Source organism: Lepus europaeus, chromosome 5 (assembly GCF_033115175.1).
Source record: "Lepus europaeus isolate LE1 chromosome 5, mLepTim1.pri, whole genome shotgun sequence".
Lineage (NCBI taxonomy): Eukaryota > Metazoa > Chordata > Mammalia > Lagomorpha > Leporidae > Lepus > Lepus europaeus.
In genome coordinates this window covers 126,150,651-126,171,559 of record NC_084831.1, presented here as the reverse complement: position 1 = coordinate 126,171,559, position 20,909 = coordinate 126,150,651, and the positions used below count along the sequence as shown (strand labels likewise).

Genomic DNA, 20,909 nt, shown 5'->3' with positions numbered 1-20,909 from the left:
AACAGGGCACATGTCGTCAGCTCTCCTCTCCTCCTGCCATGTTCTGTGTCTGTGGAGCTGGCCTAATGTGAGCACCTGGAGTTGCTCTGCTTGCTTTCATTTGTATAACTTCATAGTTGGACTGAATTGCAAAGTTCCTGAGAAGCTGAAAGAATAGTGCAAAGGAACTCTTGTGTTTCCTTCACCTATGTTCATTCAACAATTACCATTTAAAATTTTCTTTTTCTTCAGAACCTTTTTCATAAACATGGTCGGCTTGAACTGACACAAGTTAAAATAGTCTTGAAAGTCCTGTCTTATTACAACACAATAGGACAACACCGGAAGTGGGGGCAGGGTTTAGCCTCAGTTCTTTTCAGAGACTGGGTCACTTATCACTGACCTGACGCATTAAAAACCAACTGGACGGATACATGGGAGAAGCAGCCGTAGGTATTAAGCTTGTAGGAAGGTTGTTATTCAACAGATGGCAGCTTGATGGGTGGAGCTTCCCATCTACAACCTGCTAGGGCTTTAGGAGATGGTGAAAATGTCAGAGAGACTGCAGGGTCAGACTATTTTCATGGTGTGTTTCTGTGGGTACATATATACTTAAAATTAATAAACATTTTTTGGACTATAAAAACAAACTGACTGGCAAGGCACCACTACTAGGCATACAGTGGCCAGGAAACCTGCACACATGTCACTCACACAGCTTGCCTGTTCCTCAGCCATAAAGGAGCACTTGCTTTTGGGGGGCATGATCAGCGTGTTATCTTGAGACATGGGATCATCACTTTTCTCTGGACTTTGCTAGGTGAGGTAGCAGTTGATTTGCTCCCCTGAATCTGGGTGTGACAGCCTTGAGATTGTCTGGCTGTGTCCTGGGGATATGGGAGGTGGCTGTTCCCTTAACAACATCTTTATAAGGTCATCTATGGTGCTCTTTCAGGACTACATCCTATTGGTTTTCACAAGCTTTTTGGACCCGGACTCCCAAGCAGCCAGCAGACCTTCAGTGGGGAGGGTTGCCTCTCAGAGCAGTCACCCAGGGTAGCGACGACGGGCACAGGGGCAGAAATCAGCTGAAATGCTCCATGCTGGCTCTGCCTTGCTCCATCTCATGCAGGAGGCTGTAGAACATGCAGGAGGCGAATTTAATCCTACATACAAACTTTCAGTATGATTTCCTTTCTTAACCACCAACTTTGTCAAAAAATACTTCCCACTTTCTCCAATTCGCTGTTCCCAGATGTCACGCCAAACTTTCACTCCGTAGCTGTAACTTGGTTCATAGCGAGAGTCTTGACCTGTGGCGTGTGGAGCAAGGGCGCACTTATGCCGCTTCCACTTTTCAGAAAAGAAAGCGGCTTTCGCCTAAGACCCAGGGGTGCAAATCTGCCCAGACCAGCTTTGCTGTGAGATTCTTCAAGCCATCATGGGGACAGAGGAGGTGACTTTTCTCGCAGCTTCGGAGTGGGCCCAGGCTGATATGATTGGAGGTGGCAAGTTTAGAGGGCAGAACAGGAAACTTCCCCCCTCTTTAGGCTCGCGAGGAAGTGGAAAAGCACTTCTGGCAGCTCTGAGCGCTGCTGCGCGCTGAGCTCCTTCTGGGGAGGCACTTTGCTGGCCATGGGCACTGGGTCATGGGTGCGGTGCAAGCATTGCACAGCTCTCGCCAGCCCGCCCGCGCCTTGGAGCTGCCCCCGCGCCTCTCAGCTCCCCTGCCCCACCGCAGCCGCTGTCTCCCTGCGCTTCTGCAGCCTCACTTTGACCAGGGTGGGTACCCCTGCGCTCCTCCCATTTAAACATTTAAAAATTTTTAAAATTTTAATTTTATTTGAAAAGGGGAAGAGGGAGGGAAGATGTAATGGAAGGAGAGAGAGATAGGGAGAGGGTGAGGGAGAGGGAGAGGGAGAAGGAGAGAAGGAGAAGGAAAGGGGGAGAGAGAGAGAGAGAGAGAGAGAGAGAGAGAGAGAAAGAGAGAGAATATCTTCTATTCACTGGTTCATTAAACAAATGCCCACAATAGCTAGCTAGGGCTGTTCCAGGTGGAAGCCAGGAGCCTGAACTCAAATGTCCCTGATAGGTGGCATACTTGGGCCATCACCGGCTGCCTCCCGGGATGCACATTAGCAGGAGGCTGGACTGAAAACAGAGGCAGGATTTGAAACCGCAGCCTCCTATGTGAGCATCCCAAGTGGCATCACAACCATTGTGCAAAATGCCCACTCCACCTGTTATTGACAGTTTATCACCATTTGCAGTAATTTTTCCCTCTATAAACGTTCATATAAACATATATTTCCTTTTCTCCCCAAATATATGTGTGTATAAATGTATAATAATAATAATTTTTGCTGAACCATTTTAGAAGTTGCAGGTACCATGGCTTCCTTACTTCTAAATATCTTAGCACATGTCCTACAAGCCAGGACTCTCTCTCATAACTACAGTACAATTGCCAAAGTTAGTAAGTCTAACACTGATACCATCAAACATGCAGTCACTGGTGACCAGCTTTCCCTGTAATGTATCTTTTCCCCTGACCCAGGTTCTCATCAGGCTCATGTATGGCATTTGGTTGCTATACCTCCTCTGTCATTATCCGTCTGTAACCACTCCTCTACCTTCCTTTGTCTTTTGTGACGTGAGTGTTTCTGAAGAGTTTCACAGCAAGTTCCTCACTCTTGGTTTGCTGTTCCCTCGTATGGTTCAGGTCACATACATTTCGGGCAGGAGTAACAGCACAAGAGGCTACTACCCTTTGGCTCTCTCTCCACCCAACTTTTCTCCATGGTGCTCATCTTTATATAGTGTACCACAGAGTTCACTTTTTATTTTCTGTCTCCTGGCATCTTTTTCAGCCACTGGAATATGTGACATTTGAGACCAGGACTTGTCTGTTTTGTTCACTGCCACACCCTCAGCATCCAGAATGTTCCCTGGCACAAGGATACAGTCAACAGTGAACATCCACTCCTCTACTCCCATCCCTTCACTGGGTGTAACTGAGCAACTCTGCACCAGGCCCTGGGCCAGGTGTTGGGGGTTCAGTGGTGAATGTCCATGGCCCCTTTGTTTGTGGAGCCTAGGCTCTATCACCTGAAGGGCACAGCATCAAGCTGAACACAAATGGAGCTCAAATAAATTATTTTTAGCCATAACAGAGACAGACGGATGTTTTGGGGGTTGGATATATTGGGGAACAGGGCCCAGAGAGTGGGCCTGGACTCTCGCATTCATTTTGGACCTTAAATTCAGGTGTTGATCGTCCATTCTTAGGAATCCCCAAAGAACACACTGAAGTCTGTGGCTCCTCAGGGCCTTCGGGATCTGGGGTGAGTTTTACTGGGAAAAAAGACTGCCATTGTCCTTAATATTTTAGCTCTAAGTGTTGCCAATTTTTTCCATAGATTGTGTTGAAACTTTCACTTCTCAGGGAGGGGTCTCGAACTGCAAGCTGTATGAAGGCTCCAATCATTTTTACTTATTTCCTCCTCATCGTGCCTCCCCTTAATCAAAGTGTGACTAGCAGAACAGCTGGGCACAGGAGGGAGACTGGGACTCAGAGAACCCTGCTACAGCCCATCCTGAAGGAAATCCATCTCTGTAAAAATCACTTCAGGGACAGCCAGATCCTTGTCTTTCCGAACAGATCTTTGCAACTGAAGTGCAACAAATGTGCAGAAAAGTGCACACAGCACTCCCTTTTGTCTACCACATGTTTGCTCCCATTCATTACTCTTCTCCACTTCCACAAATACAGCCACTGCTCTCACTTCTAACATCACACCCTAGCTTTATCTGTATACAGATGGCATCTCATCGTATATACTCCTGTGTCTGAGTCCTTCTGCTCAACATCTTATGAAGCTTTTCTACATAATTTTTAGCTGATCATTTTTGTAGTTGTATAGTATTTTATTGTATCTCTATGGTGTAGTTTATTTATTCATTCTATTACTGGTGAGCCTTTGGTTGTTTACCTCTTTTGGTACTATTCTAATTATGCTGCTATGATCCCTTTTGTCCATGTATGACTGTTGAGTATATATCAAGGGGTAAAATCATGGGTTATGAGCACATACCTCTAGCAGATGCTGTCAAAATGTTTTTTCAAGTGATTAAAATAAGCAGTATGTGAAAGTTCTATGTTGTCTCAGGGTAATTGAGTTTTTGTTCTGAGGGCATACAGTTAGGAACTTTTTCTGGTATTCTTCTGGTATGGTGGATGAAATTTCTATATTAGAGTCATTTGGGGATTAAATGAGATGCATTCTTGAATTAATAACTACGAAAATTCATTAAGCTCTTACTATGATCTAACAACTATGCAAGGTTTTGTGGGGGAAACAAAAAATGAAACAGATGTTGATTCTATTCTTAAGAATATTTTTAAAGATTTATTTATTTATTTGAAAGCCAGAGTTATACAGAGAGAGACGAATAGGCAGAGAGAGGGAGAGAGAAAGAGAGAAAGAGAGAGAGAGAGAGAGAGAGGTCTTCCATCTGCTAGTTCACTCCCTAGTTAGCCGCAGTGGCCAGAGCTGTGACGATCTGAAGCCAGGAGCCAGGAATTTCTTCTGGGTCTCCCACGTGGGTGCAAGTGCCCAAGGACTGGGGCCATCTTCTACTGCTTTCCCAGGCCATAGCAGAGAGCTGGATCAGAAGTGGAGCAGCTAGGACTTGAACCAGCATGCATATGGGATGCTGGCACTGCAAGTGGCACTTTGCCCACTATGCCACAGCGCGGGCCCCCTTAAGAATCTTTCAGACAGAGGAAAGATGTGTGTACAATAACTACAAGAAAAGATAAAGTGCTAAGTGTCAGTGACAGGCAAGACACATATACAGTAGAAAGAGAACTAAGGGGCAGGCATTGAGCCTATTGGGTAAGGAGCCCACACCCCACACCCCACATTGAAGTACCTGTGTTTGACACCTGGCTCTGGCTCCTGTCTCTAGCTTCTTGCCAGTGCTGACCATGGGAGGCAGCGGTGATGGCCCAAGTACTTGGATCTTTGCCATCACGTGGGAAACCTGGATTGAATTCCAGCTCCTATGTTAAATAGATCTTGGCCTATATCCCTGGTCATTGTGAGCATTTGGAGAGTGAGCCAGAGGATGGGACCTTTCTGTCTGTCTCTGCTTCTCAGAAACAAAACAAAAACAAAAAGAGAGCTGAGAAGAAGATCTCTTCTTACAAGGGACTGTGAGGACCTGACCTTGAAGGATAAAAGTAAGAATTCAAGAGGTAAGAAGAAAACAGAAGGACAACAAAAGCAGGGGAAATGGTCTACACAAAATCAGGAAAACACAGGGCTTGGAAGTGAAATGTGGGGTCGGCACTGTGGCGCAGTAGGTTAACGCCCTGGCCTGAAGCGCTGGCATCCCATATGGGTGCCGGTTTGAGTCCTGGCTGCTCCTTTTCCGATCCAGCTTTCTGCTATGGCCTGGGAAAGCAGTAGAAGATGACCCCAGTCCTTGGGCACCTGCACACACGTGGGAGACCTGGAAGAAGCTCTTGGCTCCTGGCTTTGGATTGGTGCAGCTCTGGCCATTGCGGCCAACTGGGGAGTGAACCAGTGGATGGAAGACCTCTCTGTCTCTCCCTCTCACTGTCTGTAACTCTACCTCTCAAATAAATAAATAAAATCTTAATAAAAAAAGAATGTGAAACATGGAAGGAAAATGCACCTGTCACCTTGAAGAGACTGTTACACATGAGATGCATCAGGAAGCTGATAGAAGAAGAGGAGTATGGGATAGGCAGATTTTGGTAGCAGTTATGCGGGTTGCATTGCCAAAAGAAAGCTGTTAATATGGCTAGTCTGGAGTTTAGAGGAAGTGAAGTGAGCCTGTGTTCTGAATAACACTGTATCTACTTTATGATTTTGTCCTAACTAGGGCTGGCCCTGCCCTGACACTTTGGGGATATCACTGGGTTCTATTCACTCAGTCCCTAGCAGGATACTCACTGCTGCTTGCACCCCCAGCCTAGTAGCAGAAACTCTGACAAAACCTCAACATCCTTTTGCTGTTAGGTGGACGTCTTATTTACTTTGGGCTGCTCCCCTGCCCCTCTCCTGGGCACTCAGGCCTCACATCTTACTCTGACCCATAGGTACAGGTTGGAGGAAGCTGAGCCAGCTGTAGACCCTGTGTGTGGGCTCAGGGGTGGGTGGAGTTCACAGGGGCTCAGGCGGTCTCCCTGCCTGTTCTCTGCACTTCTTACACACTTCTTCCTGAAGCTACAGTGAAATTCATCCCCTGCCCTTCCTCTGCAGAGTTATTCTTTTACTTCATCCGTTCTTAACCACCGGAAAAGGGCCCCCAAAACTGCACAGCAGTAGCACAGCAGTGGCACAGCAGTGGCAGGGGCCCTGAGGCCTGCCCTGACCACCGGAATCTGCTGTGGTCTCTCCTACTGAACTGTTGACCCTAGTTGTCAGGCCCTCTCCATCTCACACTAAGATATGCAAACTTGTGTTGAAGTTATCCTTCCATATTGACATTTCTTGTCTTTCCAGTAGGCACATCTATCCTTCTGGGACAGCCACTGATTTCTTTTTGTATTAATCGCAATAAAACCAGTACAAAATACCTTGCCTACTTGGTTTTCTACTGCATCTACCTCACAATGTCACATCTTCCCCAGTTGTAGCCCAACTGTGGAAGTTCACACCAACCATCTCCTCCTTCCCACACTGGACTGCTGAAGGCTGCAGGAAATAATGCAGTAACAAAGTTCAACTTCCAGTTCACAGCCTCCAACCTCAGCCAGGCCCTCAGGGTCCTGGGAATCTTTCTTTCTGGCCCACAGCTCCCCCCATTCCCAAAAGATGATCCTTCTTCATCTCTTCATGGCTGTGCTCCACAATCACAGCCTCAATCAGCAAATAGCCTCCTTCTCTAAGAAAATGAAAACACTAGCTATGTATTCTTCCAACTTCATCATCAATTATCCAGTGTCAACCCATCTCATCTATCCCATAAATGATCACATTTGCCTGTGTTCAGGGCAAGGGTGCTCTCATCCAACCCTTGGCTTTATTATCTTTGTTTATTTTCCTATCATTTGAAAAGCCAAACTAGGAAACCCAAATGCTTGATGTTCTTCCAAGCTCCTTTTTATTTGTAGACAAACTCATCTTAAGTGAATAAACTAATACAACATTACATTAAAATAAAATATAGTGGTATAGTTTTAAAAACGATCCCAAAGGTGATATAACATTAGGACTACTTATCACAAATTGATTCTTCAGTATGTAACAGTCTAGTCAATAAATTAACTATCAGGGACCTTCATTCTGGCATAATGAGTTAAGCCTCTGCCTGTGGTACTGGCATCCCATGTGGGTGATGGTTTGAGTCCTGGCTGCTCCACTTCTGATCCAGTTCTCTGCTAATGGCCTGGGAAGGCAGTGGAAGATGGCCCAAGTGCCTGGACCCACGTGGGAGACCAGGAAGAAGCTCCTGGCTCCTGGCTTCGGATCAGCCCAACTCTGGCTGTTGCTGACATTTGGGGAGTGAACTAGTGAACCAGTGGATGGAAGACCTTTCTGTCTGTCTCCCCCTCTGTCTGTCTGTAACTCTGCCTCTCAAATAAATAAATCTTAAAAAAAGTAGATCGCAAAAGTAATATCTCTTTCTTAAAGAAAGAAACTGATGTAATTGAGTGCACATCTAAGAAATAGAACTTGTTGTAAATATTAACTGTCTTCCTGGATAACCCGTGTTCAACTTTGTGACAGCAGAGAACTATGCTCTTTCATTGGGCTCTACATTCTTAGCTGCAGGTGGTCATACAGGGGTTTGTGATTATGTGTTATGCTGTACATTTACATTTTTGACACCTTTTAATGTTTATGCTCTCACAACCTTATAAAAGGTAAAAACAAAGTAAAACCATTCAATAATACGTAAAAGCATACTCGTATTCTGACACCTCACTGTCCAAACTTGATAGAGAGAGCTCAGCTGCCGTCCTGACCAGACCTGCGGGCCAGAGTGGGATTGCCTCATCCTTGCTGCTGTTCCTCCTATAACACCTCCTCCCCTACTCCTTTCTCCATCCACCAGGCAGACAGCAACTCTTTGTTTCAGTGGCAGCTCCTGGCCACCTCCTCTGGGCAGCCACTCCCAATGCCCCCAGCAGAGGAAGGCAGTGCCTTCCTGGTGTGTGCATGACGCCTTGGGCACACCTCCATCGCATTTTAGTAGGCTGTTCTAGATTTTTCTTCCTTTATATGGTCCACACATTAAGACAAGGATTGCAACTTTTCTTTTATGCCTTGATCCAATGCCCTTGATAGCCCCACTCTTTATCTAACTATAGGTACTTCATGAGCAACAACCAATCACTGGAAACGTCAGCTCTGAGCACATATAGTTGACTGGTGTGTAGTAGCTGAACTCTGCTCTTGTCTTTGAGTCAGTAAGATACATTCATGCTTGCATCAACAATGCTGACTGTCCATAGCTCTCAGTTATTATCCTTTTTTGCTTCTTTTGTTGTGATTTAGTTTCCATTTTATATTTAAAACCATGCCCTGCCCCAGGAATTTGGTCTTGGGTATTTCATCTTGTCACTCTTTGATGCTTACTTGTTACATGTGAGGGGCATATTCGTCTTTCTGCATATGAATCTATTAAAAACTCTCCCCCACCCTACTTTCTTAGATTAGTCTCTTGAATATAACTTGATTGTCCTATTTTCTTTTCCATAGCCTAAAAAGTTAAGTCTTCATGACATGAATCTATTTCTTCACAAGTACTGCCAATCACTAAGACTAGGTGGTTTTCTACTCTTATTTAGTTATTTGATTTCTAATACCCTGGACAAAGTTTTTACTTTCTATTTGGTTCCCTGTCCCTAGAGAGTCTTGGAAACTATTGTTCTACTCACCTGTTCTTCCCCTTGGCTCTCTAGGGACCCATCTATGGGGAAGACTTAGAAACCCAACATGATTGGCTTCATCTGAGGAACCCCTGATTGAAGTAAGGCCCTTGACTAACAAAGCAGGGATCCATGGCTTCACTTCCCATCTACCCCAGGGCACCTGGCCCCCCAAATGACCTGACTATATGACCCTTCACATTGCAAGGAGTTACCACACTGGCCTGGAAGGCAGTCACCCCTTAGCTTATACCAGTTTCCCATGAAGCCACGGATCAGGTTTTGCTTGACAGAGTTCCAGGGTTCCTGCGAGAAGCTCAGATGTCAGCTGCTCAGGGAAGTCTTTCTTGCCCACGAATCTAAAGTAATCTCCATGCTCCACCAGTCACGCTGTCATGTCACCCTTTGAAATTCTTTTCATGACATTTATGTCTCTCTGACTCTAAGCTTCATGACAGCAAGCACCTCTCTCTCTTGCTTACCCTCAGATCCCAATGCCTAAAGCAGTAGTTCTCAGCTGGAGACAGTTTTGCATTTTTGTATGTCATGTCTTAGGGCAGGGGTGCTACTGGTATCTAGTAGAGAGAGGCTAGTGGTGTTGCTAAACCACCTGGCAAACCTCAAGATAACTCCTCACCTGAACAGGCATGACAAGGCATTGTGAGGCCTCAAACACGGGGCACCAAGGTTAAGAAGTCCTGCCCTAGAGCAATGCTAATACATAGAGGGTGTTCACTAACTGTTTGTTGAATGCAAGAGTCAGTGGTTTTCCCATTTCCTTTAAGACTGTCAGTTACTCTTATAGAGCAGAGGTTGGGAATTTTGGGCCTGTAGATCATACAAGGTCCACAAAATTACGTAGTCTGGTCTTGCCAAAGCAACTGCAGGAGAGACTTGAAGTTCAATGAGTCTACAGCTAGCTAATTTTTAAGTTGATAATATTGTATATCTCATGAACGATACGTAAATATCCAATGGCCCTTAGCAAAAAAAAGGTTCTCCACCCCTGTAGAAGTATAATAGATTACACCTAGGTTCAGGACATTTTTGTTATCAGTCTGTAAATTTAGCTAATCTACTGTCTTGTCTAAGTATGTTTTCTGATCTTCTGATTTCTATAGGTCATTTGAGTAACTGAGAATGAGGAAGACTTCTGATGATATTTATCTAAGAGGTGGGTTTAGTCAAGACATGAGTGAGGAAATCTGTCTCCACTCTTGCTGTGGCAATGTTTCCATAGTGGGTACATCACACTTTCCACTTATCAAAGTTCATCTTGCTTAGTTTAATAGCCACAACAACTCTGTGGGAGGGAACCATTACTCCTTTTTATTTCTTATGCCCTTTATCAAGGTATAACTTACAGTAATATCTGCAAAATTCAAGTAACAGCTTAATGGCATTTTATATATGTATATACATATAATCACCACCACATTAAGATGTAAACCATTTCAGTCTTTTCAACAGGTTCCTTTGTGCCTCTTCCAACCCTCCCCAAAACAACAAACATTCTAACCTCTCTCACTACAGATTAGTGCTTCCTGATTTTACATTTCATACAAATGGCATCATTCACTGTGTACACTTTTCTGTCTGGCTTCCTTACTACTAATCATTATGTTGGTGAAGCCTATCCACATTATTGCCTTATAAGTAGTTATTATTTTCATTGCTTTGTAATATTCTCTTATAGGAATATAGCATGATTAATTTGTTTATCTTATGATGACAGATATTTTTCTCATTTTGGATTATTATGAATAAAGCCACTGTGAGCATTCTTTTATGTATTTTAGGGAACATACACACCAGATTCTCTTTAATATGTAAAAATTCTCCTGGATTGTAGGTATGTGTAAGTTTAGTTTCATAAGACATTGACAAACGGTTTTCCAAAGTGCTTATACCAACTGACACTTCCACTAACATTGAGAGTGTCAGTTGCTGCCTCTTTCCACCAACACCTGGAATTTCCAGTCCTTTAAATGTTAGCCGTTTTGGTGGGAGTGTGGTAGAATCTCATTGCTAATGATTTTGGTAATTATTTTGCATGCTTATTAGCCATTTGTATATACTCAAGACTTTTCTTTTTATGTAAGCTGTTTAATTAAAACTTCAAAATTTATGTTTTGTGGAAGACATTGTTAAGGGAATGAAAAGCCAAGCCAAAACCAAATTTGCAAAACACATCATCTGATATAGAATGGTATGCAAAATATTCAAAGCACTCTTAAAACTCAATAATAAAAACAATCTAATCCAAAATGGACAAAAAATCCGAACAGACATTTCACCAAAGAAGATACACGGATGTCAAATGAGCACATAAGAAGTTGCTCCACATCATGTATCATTTAATTATCAAAACAATAGTGAGATATCACTACACATCTGTTGGAATGGCTAAAATCCAAATCATTGACAACACTAAACTCTGATGGTGATGTGAAACTACAAAATTTTTCGTTCATTACTGGTATGACTGCAAAGAAGCATAGCCACTTGGGAAGATTTTTTTTTAACTTTTATTTAGTAAATATAAATTTCCAAAGTACAGCTTATGGATTACAATGGTTTCCCCCCCCCTTAATTTCCCTCCCACTCGCACCCCTCCCATCTCCCGCTCCCTCTTCCATTCCATTCACATCAAGATTCATTTTCAATTATCTTTATATACAGAAGATTGATTTAGTATATATTATGTAAAGATTTCATCAGTTTGCACCCACAGAGAAACACAAAGTGTAAAATACTGTTTCAGTACTAGTTATAGCATTACTTTACATTGGAAAACACATTAAGGACAGATCCCACATGAGAAGTAAGTACACAGTGACTCCTGTTGTTGACTTAACAATTTGACACCCTTGTTTATGGCGTCAGTAATCTCCCTAGGCTCTAGTCATGAGTTGCCAAGGCTATGGAAGCCTTTTGAGTTCGCTGACTTCGATCTTATTTCGACAAAGTGGAAGTTCTCTCCTCCCTTCAGAGAAAAGTACCTCCTCCTTTGATGACCCCGTTCTTTCCACGGATCTCACTCGCAGAGATCTTTAATTTAGGTCTTTTTTTTTTGTCAGAGTGTCTTGGGACACAAACAGGCAGAGCACAGCAGTTACAAAGTTTTTTGGGAGAAATATTATTATTTCTTATGCAGAATTAAACTACAATATAATAATAAAAGGAGGTGTCAACACTCTGCTTTCAGCAATGGGCAGATCATCCAGACAAAAAGTCAACAAAATCATACTAAACTATACTATAGACCAAATGGACCTAATAGACGTTGACAAAGCATTCCACCCAACAAAACATTCCATCCAACAGTAGCAGAATACATATTCATTTCATGAGCTCATGAAATATTCTCTAGGATAGAATATATATTAGCCCACAAAATAAGTCTTAACAAACTAAAAAAAAGAAATCATATCATATTAAAGGAATATTTATCTATCTCAAGATGTAGAAGATAATCTCTATGCTTTTTTTTTGAAGATTAAATATTTTGGCTTTCACATTTAATTTATGACCTATTTTGAGTTAATTTTTATATATGGCTGTAAGGGAGATATTAAGGTTTATTTTTTCCTGTGGCTATGCACATGTCCCAACCCCATTTATGGAAAAGATCATATATGGGGGCTGGCACTGTGGCATATTGGGTAAAGCCACTGCCTGCAATACCAGCATATCATATGGGCACTGGTTTGTGTCCTGGATGCTCCACTTCTGATACAGCTCCCTGATAATTGCCTGGGGAAAGCAGCAGAATGTGGTCAAAGTGTTCGGACCGATGCCACCCATGTGGGAGACTCTGATGAAGCTTCTGGCCCCTGGCTTAGGCCTGGCTCAGCACTGGCCATTGCAGCCATCTGGGGAGTGAGTCAGCAGACAGAAAATCTCTCTCTCTCTCTCTCTCTCTCTCTCTCTCTCTCTCTTTCTTTTTATTTCAAGATTTATTTATTTACTTGAATGGTAGAGTTACAGACAGTGAGAGAGAGAGACAGAGAGAAAGGTCTTCCTTCCAGTGATTCACTCTCCAAATGGCTGCAATGACCGAAATTGGACAGATCTGAAGCCAGGAGCCAGGTGCTTCTTCTGGTCTCCCATGCGGGTGCAGGGGCCCAAGCACTTGGGCCATCTTCTACTGTTATCCCAGGCCATAGCAGAGAGCTTGATCAGAAGAGGAGCAACCGGGACTAGAACCCGGCACCCATATGGGATGCGAGCGCCATGGCGGGGGGAGGGGGGAAGGAATGAGGATTATCCTCGTGGGTCCCCCTCTCTCTCTTTCTGTAATTTTTACTTTCAAATGAATAAGTAAATTTTTTTTCTTATATTACTATTTTTTTAATTAAACTTTTATTTAATGAATATAAATTTCCAAAGTACAGCTCATGGGTTACAATGGCTTCCCCCTCCCAAAACTTCCCTCCCACCCACAACCATCCCCTTTCCCGCTCCCTCTCCCCTTCCAATCACATCATGATTCATTTTCAATTCTCTTTATATACAAAAGATCAGTTTAGTATATATTAGGTAACGATTTCAACAGTTTGCCCCCATATAGCAACACAAAGTGAAAAAAAAATACTGTTGGAATACTAGTTATAGCATTAAATAAGAGTGTACAGCACATTAAAGGCAGAGATCCTACATAATATTTTTTAAAAATTAATTAATTTTCTATGCCATTTCCAATTTAACACGTTTTTTTTATTTCCAATTATCTTTATATACAGAAGATCGATTCAGTATATAATTAGTAAAGATCTCATCAGTTTGTACCCACACAGAAACACAAAGTGTAAAAATACTGTTTCAGTACTAGTTATAGCATCACTGCACATTAGACAACACATTAAGGACAGATCCCACATGGGATGTAAGTACACAGTGACTCCTGTTGCTGACTTAGCAATTTGACACTCCTGTTCATGGCGTCAGTAATCTCCCTAGGCTCTAGTCATGAGTTGCCAGGGCTATGGAAGCCTTTAGGGTTCACTGACTTTGATCTTATTCCGATAGGGTCACAGTCAAAGTGGAAGTTCTCTCCTCCCTTCAGAGAAAGGTACCTCCTTCTTTGATGGCCCCATTCTTTCCACTGGGATTTCACTCGCAGAGATCTTTCATTTAGGTCTTCTTCTTTTTTTCTTTTCCATGGCATCTTGGCTTTCCATGCCTACAATACTCTCATGGGCTCTTCAGCCAGATCCGAATGCCTTAAGGGCTGATTCTGAGGCCAGAGTGTTGTTTAGGACATCTGCCATTCTATGAGTCTGCTGTGTATCCCACTTCCCATGCTGGATCTTTCTCTCCCTTTTTGATTCTATCAGTTAGTATTAGCAGACACTTGTCTTGTTTGTGTGATCCCTTTGTTTCTTAGACCTATCCAAGCCATCGAATGTGAACTGAAATTGATCACTTGGACTAGTGAGATGGCATTGGTACATGCCACCTTGATGGGATTGTATTGGAATCCCCTGGCACATTTCTAACTCCATCATTTGGGGCAAGACTGATTGTGCATGTCCCAAATTGTGCATCTCCTCCCTCTCTTTTTCCACTCTGAAATTTAACAGGGATCACTTTTCAGTTAAAATTTAAACACCTAAGAATAATTGTGTGTTAATTACAGAGTTCAACCAATAGTACTAGAACAACAACAACAACAACAAATACTAAAAAGGATAAAGTATTACACTGTACATCTAGAGTCAGGACAAAAGCTGATCAGGTCATTGTTTCTTATAGTGTCCATTTTACTTCAACAGGTTTCCCCTTTGGTGTTCAGTTGTCTCTGATCAGGGAAAACAAATGATATTTGTCTCTTTGGGACTGGCTTAATTCACTCAGCATGATGCTTTCCAGATCCTTCCATCTTGTTGCAAATGACTGGGTTTCATTGTTTTTGACTGCTGTATAGTATTCTATAGAGTATGTGTCTCATAATTTCTTTATCCAGTCTACTGTTGATGGGCATTTGGGTTGGTTCCAGGTCTTAGCTATTGTGAATTGAGCTGCAATAAACATTAATGTGCAGATGGCTTTTTTATTAGCCAAATTAATTTCCTTTGGGTAAATTCCAAGGAGTGGGATGGCTGGGTTGTATGGTAGGGTTATGTTCAGGTTTCTGAGGAATCTCCAGACTGACTTCCATAGTGGCTTAACCAGTTTGCATTCCCACCAACAGTGGGTTAGATTCCCTTTTCCCCACATCCTCTCCAGCATCTATTGTTGGTAGATTTCTGGATGTGAGCCATTCTCACCGGGGTGAGGTGAAACCTCATTGTGGTTTTGATTTGCATTTCTCTGATTGCTAGTGATCTTGAACATTTTTTCATGTGTCTGTTGGCCATTTGGATTTCCTCTTTCAAAAAATGTCTATTGATGTCCTTGGCCCATCTCTTCAGTGGGTTGTTTGTTCTGTTGTTGTGGATTTTCTTGATTTCTTTGTAGATTCTGGTTATCAACCCTTTATCTGTAGTATAGTTTGCAAATATTTTTTCCCATTCTGTCGGTTGCCTCTTCACTTTCCTGACTGTTTCTTTTGAAGTACAGAAACTTCTCAATTTGATGCAATCCCAAATGTTAATTTTGGCTTTGACTGCCTGTGCTCCTGGGGTCTTTTCCAAGAAGTCTTTGCCTGTGCCTATATCTTGCATGGTTTCTCCAATGCTCTCTAATAATTTGATGGTTTCGGGTCGTAGATTTCAGTCTTTAATCCATGTTGAGTGAATTTTTGTGTAAGGTGAAAGGTATGGGTCTTGCTTCAAGCTTCTGCACGTGGAAATCCAATTTTCCTAGCACCATTTATTGAATAGGCTGTCCTTATTCCAGGGATTAGTTTTGGATCTTTGATCAAATATAAGTTGGCTGTCGATGTTTGGATTGATTTCTGGTGTTTCTATTCTGTTCCATTGGTCTATCCATCTGTTTCTATACCAGTACCATGCTGTTTTGATAACAACTGCCCTGTAGTATGTCCTGAAATCTGGTATTGTGATGCCTCCAGCTTTGTTTTTGTTGTACAAGATTGCTTTAGCTATTCGAGGTCTCCTGTGTCTCCATATGAATTTCAGCATTATTTTTTCCAGATCTGAGAAGAATGTCTTCGGTATCTTGATTGGTATTGCATTGAATGTATAAATTGCTTTTGGGAGAATAGACATTTTGATGATATTGACTCTTCCAATCCATGAGCATGGAAGATTTTTCCATTTTTGGTATCCTCTTCTATTTCTTTCTTTAAGGTTTTGTAGTTTTTATCGTAGAGATCTTTAACATCCTTGGTTAAGTTTATTCCAAGGTATTTGATTGTTTTTGTAGCTATTGTGAATGGGATTGATCTTAGAAGTTCTTCCTCAGCCGTGGCATTGCCTGTGTATACAAAGGCTGTTGATTTTTGTGCATTGATTTTATATCCTGCTACTTTGCCAAACTCTTCGATGAGTTCCAGTAGTCTCTTAGTAGAGTTCTCTGGGTCCCCTAAATAAAGAATCATATCATCTGCAAAGAGGGATAGTTTGAGTTCCTCCTTCCCGATTTGTATCCCTTTAATTTCTTTTTCTTGCCTAATAGCTCTGGCTAAAACTTCCAGAACTATATTGAATAGCAGTGGTGAGAGTGGGCATCCCTGTCTGGTACCAGATCTCAGCGGAAATGCTTCCAACTTTTCCCCATTCAATAGGATGTTGGCCGTGGGTTTTTCATATATTGCTTTGATTGTATTGAGGAATGTTCCTTCCATACCCAGTTTGCTTAGAGTTTTCATCATGAAAGGGTGTTGTATTTTATCAAATGCTTTCTCTGCGTCTATTGAGAGAATCATATGGTTTTTCTTCTGCAGCCTGTTAATGTAGTGTATTACGTTGATTGTTTTGTGGACGTTGAACCATCCTTGCATACCAGGGATAAATCCCACTTGGTCTGGGTGGATGATCTTTCTGATGTGTTGTTGCATTCTATTGGCCAGAATTTTATTGAGGATTTTTGCATCTATGTTCATCAGGGATATTGGTCTGTAATTCTCTTTCAATGCTGCATCTTTTTCCGGCTTAGGAATTAAGGTGATGCTGGCTTCATAGAAAGAATTTGGGAGGATTCCCTCTTTTTCGATTGTTCTGAATAGTTTGAGAAGAATTGGAGTTAGTTCTTCTCTAAATGTCTGGTAGAACTCAGCAGTGAATCCATCTGGTCCTGGGCTTTTCTTTGTTGGGAGGGCCTTTATTTCTGTTTCAATTTCTGTCTCAGTTATGGGTCTGTTTAGGTTTTCTATGTCTTCCTGGCTCAGTTTAGGTAGGTTGTATGTGTCCAAGAATCTGTCCATTTCTGATAGATTTCCCTATTTGCTGGAATACAAGTCCTTGTAGTAATCTCTGATGATTCTTTTTATTTCTGTGGTGTCTGTTGTTACGTTTCCTTTTTCATCTCTGATCCTATTGATTTGGGTCTTTTCTCTTCTTTTTTTAGTTAGTTGGGCCAATGGGGTGTCAATTTTGTTTATTTTTTCAAAAAACCAGCTCCTCGTTTGGCTGATTTTTTGTAATGTTTTTTTTTTTGGATTCAATCTTGTTGATTTCTTCTTTGATTTTAATTATTTCTCTTCTCCTACTGGGTTTGGTTTTGGTTTGCTGCAGATTTTCTAGATCCTTGAGATGAATTGAGAGCTCATCTATTTGGTGCCTCTCCAATTTCTTGATGTAGGCACCTATTGATATAAATTTTCCTCTTAACACTGCTTTTGTTGTATCCCATAGGTTTTGGTATGTTGTGCTGTTATCCTCATTTACTTCCAGAAAATTTTTGATTTCTCTTTTAATTTCTTCTATGACCCATTGTTCATTCAGGAGCATGTTGTTCAATCTCCATGTGTTTGCACGTGTTCTGGGGATTCCCGAGTTGCTACTTTCCAATTTCATTCCTTTGTGGTCTGAGAAGCTGCATGGTATGATTCTAATTCTTTTGAATTTGCTGAGACTTGCTTTATGGCCTAGTATGTGGTCAATCCTAGAGAAGGTTCCATGTACTGCTGAGAAGAATGTAAAGTCCTTAGATGTAGGATGAAATGTTCTGTAGATATCTGTTAGATCCATTTGGGCTATAGTGTCATTTAAATCTACGTCTCCTTGTTGATCTTCTGTCCTGTTGATCTGTCTATCTCTGAGAGTGGAGTATTGAAGTCCCCCAGTACTATTGTATTGGGGTCAAAGTCTCCCTTTAAGTCCCTTAACAAGTCTTTTAAATAAGCTGGTGCCCTGTGATTAGGTGCATATACATTGATAATTGTTATATCTTCCTGTTGAATGGATCCCTTAATCATTAAATAGTGCCCCTCTTTGTCTCTCCTGACAGTTTTTGTGGTAAAGTTTATGTTGTCCGGAGGGAGCGGCAAGATGGCGGAATAGGAAGGGAGCACATTGATAGTTCAGCAAGACACACAGGTTAATAAAATGGAGATACTGCAGGGTCAAGGAAGAGTAGGGGAAGAAACAGCAGCAGAAACTCTTCCAGAACTAGTGGTTCACAGTGGACCTGTGTGGAGAGCGTGGGAGCCCAACTTCGGGACACCAGCAGCAGACTCAACACACCAGCGCTGGAACGCGAGGTGAGCCAAACCTCAAAGCCCGAGACACCAGCGGGCAAGCGGAAAGAGGAGACTAGAGGGAACAAGGCTTGAAACTCCATGGGGAAAAGTTCACCAGGCTAACTAGAAGAGAGAGAGGAAAAAAAAAGAAAAAAAGTGACCGATATGGACACGAGTTTCTCTCTCTCCACTCACCCCTCAAAGGCGAGCAAGACAAAGAGCAGGCGCCATTTTGGACATACATCATAAGCAGGGCGACCTCAGGTCTGCACCGGCCCTGAGCCTAGCAGAAAAACCTGACTCTGGGGGGAGGGGTGAAATAACAGGAGATTAGCATCTAACTTGGCAACCCAGTGGGAGACTGCAGGAGAATTGGAGCCCACACCGAGGGCAGCAGAGATTCCCTGTGTGGTCCTTGGGAAAGAGCTTCTGATCTCTGGCTCCTGTGGGTATATCATTTGCCTGCTAACTACCTCCAATTACGTTCAGCTGTGCGGAATTACTTCCCTTTTGAAGCAAAAAAAAAAAAAAAAAAAGAGAGATTTACCACGCCTAACCTGGGAGTGTCATCTTTGACACACCCTCAACCCTGAGGAACCAAACACAGCTCTCAGTCCACACTCATCTCAAGCCTCTAAGGCACCACCGAAAGCAGACAGTCCACTTAATATAGAGCCATAGTGTAACAAGAAAAAACACCACAGTGAAGAAACCAAATATCTCCAACATGCCATACAACAAACGCAAAAACCAAGGTAACAAGAACAAGGAAGACACTATGACGCCCCCAAATGAAAAAGACACCCCAATTCAAGATTATGAAGATGATGAGATAGAAGAAATGCAAGAAGCAGACCTCAAAAAATTGATAAGAACATTAAGAAGTTCTCAAAAACAAATTCTTGAACTACAGAAATCCTTAGTGGACAAGATAGAAAATCTCTCCCGTGAAAATGAAATATTAAGGAGGAATCAAAATGAAATGAAACAACTAGTAGAACATGAAACTGTGATAGTGACAAAAAACCACAATGAAATGAAGAACTCAATAGATCAAATGACAAACACATTAGAGAGCCTTAAAAACAGAATGGGTGAAGCAGAAGAGAGAATATCGGAATTAGAAGACAGAGAACAGGAAAGGAAACAGGCAAACCAAAGAAAAGAAGAAGAAATTAGAAATCTAAAAAATACTGTCAGGAATCTACAGGATACTATTAAAAAACCCAACATTCGGGTTCTAGGAGTTCCTGAAGGCATGGAGAGGAAGAAAGGATTAGAAGGCCTTTTCAGTAAGATACTAGCAGAAAATTTCCCAGGTTTGGAGAAGGACAGAGACATCTTAGTACAGGAAGCTTATAGAACCCCTAATAAACATGACCAAAAGAGATCCTCACCACGACACATTGTAATCAAACTCACAACAGTGAAACATAAAGAAAAGATTCTAAAAGGTGCAAGAGAGAAACGTCAGATTACTCTCAGAGGATCTCCAATTAGACTCACAGCAGACTTCTCATCAGAAACCTTACAAGCTAGAAGGGAATGGCGAGATATAGCCCAGGTACTAAGAGAGAAAAACTGCCAGCCCAGAATATTATATCCTGCAAAGCTCTCATTTGTGAATGAAGGTGAAATTAAGACTTTTCATAGCAAACAGAAACTGAAAGAATTTGTTGCCACTCATCCTGCCCCGCAAAGATGCTTAAAGATGTGTTACACACAGAAACACAGAAACATGGTCACCAATATGAAAGAAGGTAAAGGAAGGAAAACTCACAGCAAAAGATCACAGGAAGCTCAATTTCTCTTTGACATAGAATTAAACTCTGATGCTCTGTTAAAGCAATGTGTTAAAGTAATCTAAAAACAAAAAGCAATTCAAATCAATTGGCAATCTACAAAAAGAGTTAAAGATTTTAAAAGCTATTATTAAAATTGCTATATTGGTCTATTATGCTATGTTATATGTGTGTACATATTGTATGTCCACATAGGAAATTTTATTAAGAGTTTTATTTTAAATGGCTTATAGATAAGATTGTCCATAAATTTAAGCTGCTAAAATCAATCAAAGATACATTTTAATTTGTGTGACCTGAATCTGTGTATCATATGTTTTAAACTTGTTGGTAGAAAGAAACTAAAAACATTTTAGATGGTTGTGCTTAAGTTTACTGGCTAAACAAACTACACCATGTTAGATATTTAAGAGGTGTTTTCAAATACATGATTCTTAAAATTTATAGAAGGCAATGGACCTTCTGGTAAATGTTTTCTTAAGTTGTTATCTAATGGTTGAAACGGTTTGCTAAGTATTCATGTGATATTGCTATTGTCAGCAAGCGATCTAGGACTTGCTCCCTCATTTCTCTATTCTAAGCCCAACTTGTTCTTTCATTTCTCTATTCTCTTCAAGGTAGGAAACTAATT

The 20,909-nt window shown here is 41.7% G+C and overlaps 1 protein-coding gene across 1 annotated transcript in view; it reads left to right on the top strand.

Annotated features, from left to right (window-relative positions):
* Nucleotides 1–1,628: 1,628 nt before the first annotated feature.
* The window catches only part of CD244 (CD244 molecule), a 39,523-nt gene continuing 20,242 nt past the window's right edge, over nucleotides 1,629–20,909 (top strand). The window contains exons 1-2 of the mRNA XM_062190188.1: nucleotides 1,629–1,761; nucleotides 3,247–3,323. Coding sequence (XP_062046172.1) covers nucleotides 1,629–1,761; nucleotides 3,247–3,323 — 210 coding nt within the window. The remainder of the gene's footprint in view (nucleotides 1,762–3,246; nucleotides 3,324–20,909) is intronic.